This window comes from Triticum dicoccoides, chromosome 3B (genome assembly GCF_002162155.2).
Source record: "Triticum dicoccoides isolate Atlit2015 ecotype Zavitan chromosome 3B, WEW_v2.0, whole genome shotgun sequence".
In the NCBI taxonomy this organism is placed as follows: Eukaryota; Viridiplantae; Streptophyta; class Magnoliopsida; order Poales; family Poaceae; genus Triticum; species Triticum dicoccoides.
In genome coordinates this window covers 65146672-65152820 of record NC_041385.1, presented here as the reverse complement: position 1 = coordinate 65152820, position 6149 = coordinate 65146672, and the positions used below count along the sequence as shown (strand labels likewise).

General features: G+C 42.1%; 1 protein-coding gene across 1 annotated transcript in view; it reads right to left on the bottom strand.

Annotated features, from left to right (window-relative positions):
• Positions 1-2878: 2878 nt before the first annotated feature.
• Positions 2879-6149, bottom strand: part of LOC119274735 (MDIS1-interacting receptor like kinase 2-like) — a 5120-nt gene continuing 1849 nt past the window's right edge. The window contains exon 2 of the mRNA XM_037555452.1: positions 2879-3616. Coding sequence (XP_037411349.1) covers positions 3264-3616 — 353 coding nt within the window. The 3' untranslated portion in view covers positions 2879-3263. The remainder of the gene's footprint in view (positions 3617-6149) is intronic.

Sequence of the window (6149 nt, the reverse complement as noted above, 5' to 3'; positions counted from 1 at the left end):
ATTCTGCTAACTTTGTAAAATTGTATCATGTTTAAATGAATTCATGTAATTTAGAAAATTTGCACACATTATTAAAAAAGATTATATATTTTTTGAAAATGGTTGTACTTATTTTAAAAAGGAAAAAATATAAAATAGGAATAAACAGAAAAATAATAGAAAAATTGAAAAAAACTTATATATCAAATAAATTAAATTTATTATAGTTAAGAATATAAAAAAGAAACAGAAAAATAAAAAAATAAACCAAAATAGAAAGAAGAAAACGAAAACATAAGACTGACATTGTCCACCGGGAGCCACCAAGCCGCGTAGAAACGGAAGAAAATATGTCCATGCTGGAGCGGCCGAGCATATTTGGTGGGCCCAGATTAGGGTGCTGTAGGCGAGGCGCACGCTAGTTCTCGCTATAGGTGAGACATATCCTCGCGAAGAAAAGAAAAGAGGCATGATATAGCTTCCATGTATGTGTTATGTTATGTCATATCGAGATGTTTGAATTTGTTACGCCCTGCTGACAGAAAAAGAAAGAGATGTTAATAAATAGTTAGAAAAGAAAATTGAAGGAGAAAAAAAGCATTCACTCACTTAACATGGCATGTTCATTGCAATTAACTTGCACACGGGTAGGCTACTATTATCAAAGAAATGGTAGTGGGTTGTGCCAGGCAGGTGGCATTTCTCTGCGTCTGACACAAGATCTCTCTCTTATTACAGTTAGTTACAAATTTCTCTGGATGCACCAGCCAACATTTGCATCCTTGAAATTAATTAAGCCCTACTTTTGCAATTGAGCAACAACAGCCGGGGAAATTAAAAGCGACCCATTTTTATTTTTTTACACACACACTGAATCTGTTAAAAAAATACACGAACATGAATGAGCAGCAGAGAAGCAGACCGGCAATGAAGGGAGACACATCTCCCACTGAATTTTATCAGCATTACTACATGTTTTTCTTCCCGGCAGTGAGCAGCACTTCAAGTTCACGACACACACAGGTGATGTTTAGCAATTGGTGACATAATTGCCGTCCTCTTATCTTAGCTAGTTCAGTGTAACTAGAAGTAACACTTCAGAACAAGTAAAGTAACAGTTCAGTGTAACTAGAAGGAAAGGTGCACCTCGTTGCACCGTCCTGACTCGAGACGTAATACAGATGTAATAGAATGTCTGATCAGATGATGAGAATGAAAATATATAGAGACTGTCTAAGATGCGGTGAACACAAAATCATCTTGTCTGTCTTCCCAAAAAGCGATCGACAGATCGATAGTGCTACCCAGTGTGGTCTGGGACACAGGACCATGCAGCTGATGGCAAAGAAGCAGTTTATTTGAAGAGCATCTTGAGCTGCTCGATGTGCAAAGTGCAGTAAATGGTGCTCCTCTCCTCTCTTCACTTGTGATGGCGATATCTTGGGACTTTACTGTCTTCGGGAACACAAATGAAATGAAGGCCAAGGCTTCAAGTAGCAAGCCATATGAGCAGCAGCACTTTGCTGAGAAGAAGAATCCGACCATTTATTTCGCCCTCCATTTCATGTTACATCTGATCTGTCTTCCAGGCAAAGCAGCAGCAAATGAGATGTGCTTGGCACGGCTCTGCCGACCACGGCCAAAATAACTTGTCATATACTAATAAATGAATAAAAATACTAACCATGGTATGAAGGTGAATAAGACCTCACTGGATGTACTCATCACAACAATTTCTGAGCGACAGGCTTCAGATATATACCTTAATAAATATGGCTCCAACGAGCATGGTAGCGGATTCTGAAACGTTTTCAGGCTGGTCAGTTATAACCTAATAATAAGAACATGTAGCTATCTTGCAGAGCTGCACTTCACTGGTGGGGCCTATTTACCTCACATGAATGAACCTTCTGCAGTGTTTTAGGTACACCCATTGATTGCTGGGGTCATCGAGTAGGCGTGTAGCAGTCCTTTCGTACCTTGTTCCTTTCGGTGCTATCAACTGTTCTGCCGCATCTAGAGCTTCTGCAGTTGCTGTTGCACAGGCCTGCAAAATTCAACCAGTCATTCCATTAGCTGATTATACAACATACATAACGTCCCTCTACTAAGGGTACACATGCATAATCCCCTTGTTACCTTTGCAGTGCCGGTTTTCGATAATAAAAGAAGGTCATCAGTTGCATCTTGTGGCCTTTGGGGCATGAGGAAATGACAATTTTGCTTGTTAGTTTATCATAATGACCTGTACAGAGGAGTTGCTTGCTAGTTAGATGATAAGCATCATCTATCCTTGTGATTAAAATGAAGCAGATCTGAATGTTTAGACCTTCAGACTATCTCCTGCAACAACAGCTTGATGTGTGCCTTCAGGGATACTATTGGCTACTGCAGCAATTCTTGAGCAACCAGGGTATGCTAAAGACCCCTTGCATCTTCTTGTGTATGTCCCTTTGGCGTACACAGCATATGGCCACGGTGGTCGCGCATCATGGCACCCATACTCGCTGCTGCTCTGAAAGCGCATGGCATCAACATTGAGCTTGACAGCTCGGCGCATGATGGCCTTTCTGAACCGGCCGGGCTCACTTGGCGCAAAGGGGCAGGGCAGGTTTCTTTTCTTTTGCGCATCAAGGTGAAGGTGAGCACTCCCATCCCATCCATGTTCAGCAGGGCATTGTACATAGCATAGCTCTGCAGCAAGTTAACTGACGCGGCATATAATCATTCCTGAGATGCCACTAACCCCGCCACACACTAGGATGAGAGTCAGCAACATATAGATACAACCCTAACCCAGTGAGTCAGCAAACGCTGCGCCTGATGCAACATCATATATAAATATATGATATAGTACTAGTTCGTTACAAATTTCTCTGGTTGCATAGAAAGAAAGAAAATAAATCTCCAGCCAACCTTTGCATCCTTCAAATTAATGAAGCTCTGTTTTTGTGATCGAGCAACAACACTTTGGGGGAATCAAAGAGAACATGGTGGCACCGTAGCAAGAAACGCACCAACATGAATGAGCACCAGAGAGGCACACCGGCGATGAAGACACATCTCGCCCTGAACTTTATCAGCACTACTACCGCATGTTTCCTTTTTCTATAATGAGCCGTACTGCACGTTCAGAAACATATATAGCAGTTCATGCAGTAGAGTTGGTTTGCATGTTCCATATATACCAGTTACAGAGAGAGTGACACTTTTTAAACAGATAGGTAGGTATCAGAGAAGAAACCACATGATACGAATTCACCATCCATAGCCATAGCTAGGCACTACAGTGCAGGAAATATGATGCCAGCGTGCAAATAATCGACATGATCTTCACAAGCTTTTATCGTAGATAGCTCATCACCGACACGTCGTGCGGTTGGCCTGCGTGATGGACTCGGTTCCAGGCACCGGACTGCGACAGTGAGCATGCGGTATATATCTCTAGAGATTCCAGCATCTGGGAGCACTAGCCTAGAGTCCAGAAGATCCTGCAGGCACAGTTCATTGTTCGTGGTGGCCAGCGAGAGGGATGAGAGCAAATCGCCTGGATGGGATCCCATAAATAGCTCCAAAACAAGCACTCCAAAGCTGTATACATCACATTTCTCCGTCACATTTTCTGTATATGCTAGCTCTGAAATTAATAAAAATTAATTAGTGCATATGTTGCAACTAAATGGTTCAAAAGTTCATTATAATTATTAGATTACATTAAACCTTACATCTACGTACATATGTATTGCCAAAACTGCAAAACTACTAGTTAAGGTTTTATTTTTCTTTACCTGGGGCAAGATAGCCTTTGGTCCCCGCAAGCCTTGTGAGATTCCACCCATAAAGATTGAGAATTTTTGCCGTACCAAAGTCCGAGATGCAAGCTCTAAATTCATAATCAAGCAAAATGTTGTTGCTTGTTATATCTCTATGGACTATTGGTGACGAACAATCATGATGCATGTATGCCAAAGCATGAACCACATCCAACACAATATGTATCCGCCTTCTCCAATCCAATTCAGTTGCCCTTTCATTATCCTTCAGTGTTTTCGCCAAGTCTCCTCGCTCCATATATTCATAGATAAGGAACCTGCCTTGGTTAGAGGAGCAATACCCAAATAGTTTTACGATGTTTCGATGACGGATCTGCACCAATACCTCAATTTCACGATTGAACATTGTCTCATTCACACAATGCTCATCTTCTATCATGTGTATCCTCTTCACTGCAAATATTTCGCATGTTGGAAGTCTAGCTTTGTAGACAGATCCATACCCACCGGTTCCTATGCAATGCATCTCGCTAAAATTGTTGGTTGCTTCAACGATTTGCATGAACACATTTGCCCCATCAAAACCCCAGATAGAGAAGACTTTTGCTTTTGTTACTTTATTGTTGTTAGTTGCATTGGTTTTCTTCCTTTCATGCCAGAACATCAATGTCATCACAGCAAGAACAAGAGATAGCAGAGCAGGAACAATGGCTAATACAAGTATTTTGTATCCTTTCCTTTCCCCTCTGCCCTGATTTGCACTACTACAAGGGGGCAATCCTTTCACCACACCACATAGCATCTTATTATGCATGAATCGCAGCATTGGAGCTCCTTGGAAGAGCTTACTGTCCGGGACCAGCCCTTCCAGTTCATTATAAGATACATCAATGGATGTCAAGCTTTCCATACTCTGAAATGATGGCGGAATGGAGCCATTAAGTTTATTGTCTGAAAGATTCAGACTATCTAGCATGATCAGATCACTAAGTTGGCTTGGTATTGCCCCAATAAATGAATTATCACTCAAATCCAATAGGTCATGTAAGCTACGTAATAATCCTAGCTCAGGAGGGATGTTTCCTCCGAAGTAATTGTGATTCAACTTCAAAAGGCGAAGCTTCAAACAATGCTCAATTGAATTTTGTATCAACCCATCTAGGTTATTTGATGACAAATCCAACAACTCTATATTGGATAGTGCTCCAATTTCTCGTGGAATGCTTCCATGGAACAAATTGTCCCCGAGGCTCAGGTTGAACAGTTTTTTTAGATTGCCTAGTGCACTTGGAAGCTCTCCTTCAAGCTTGTTTGATGAAAGATCAAGCCACCTTAGTTGAGATAGCTGCCCGATACTTGCGGGTATTTCCCCGGTAAGGTTGTTGTTTGAGATGCGTAGCATCGTAAGATTATGACATTCCCCCCAGTGATAAGATAACTGACCAAACAAATTATTTGAGCTCATATCCATGTAGGCCAGATTTGGATAAACCCCCATCTCAGAAATATCTCCTTCTATTTGATTCCTTTCAAGGCGGACTCTTTCTAGGCTTCTACAGTTCACCAAACTTGATGGCAGAGGTCCATTGAGATTGTTGTCAAATGCAATTAATCTCTTAAGCATACCTCCAGCACACAATTCAGGTGGTAAGGGACCAGAGAGATTGTTATCATAAAATTGTAGATACCTGAGATCCATTAACGTGCCAATTTCTCGTGGAACATGACCGGAGAACCAATTACCATCGAGGTATAAGGCAGTGAGCTTGGTCAAATTTCCAAAGGTATTGGAGATGGAACCTGTGAGTTTGTTTGTGCCAAGATCCAATAATTCTAGATTCACTAGGTAACTTAGTTCTTGTGGAATGCTCCCGGAAAGTTGGTTATCCCATAGGTACAAGATAGTGAGTTGAGTACAATTCCATAGATTTTTTGGAATGGGGCCTGTGAGGTGGTTGTTGGAAAAATCTAACTTGGCAAGCTTCTTTAGATAGCTTAGTTCACTAGGGATGGGACCGGATAGGTGGTTCTTTGACAAGTTCAGCCCCACTAGGCTCTCTAGGTGTTTAATTTGCCTTGGTATTTCACCAAAGATTTTATTTCCTGAAAGCATTAGGTGTCGCAGGTTTGGCAAAGATGATGCTAAAGTGGGTGGAAAGGGGCCCCTTATCTGATTGTACGGGAGTCGGATACTCGTGAGAGTATGCAACGTCGTGAAGTTGAGGGATTCCAACGCCGCTCTCAGCCGCAAACCCCGCAGAGATATCTCGGTGATCATGACCTCCTGGTGCCCCACTTGGTTCTTGCCGCACTTGATGCCATACCAGGTGCACGGCCATGTGGTGTTGCTTCCCCAGGACTGCAGCTGGGCTGGGGGGCTGTGTATGGTGGCTTTCC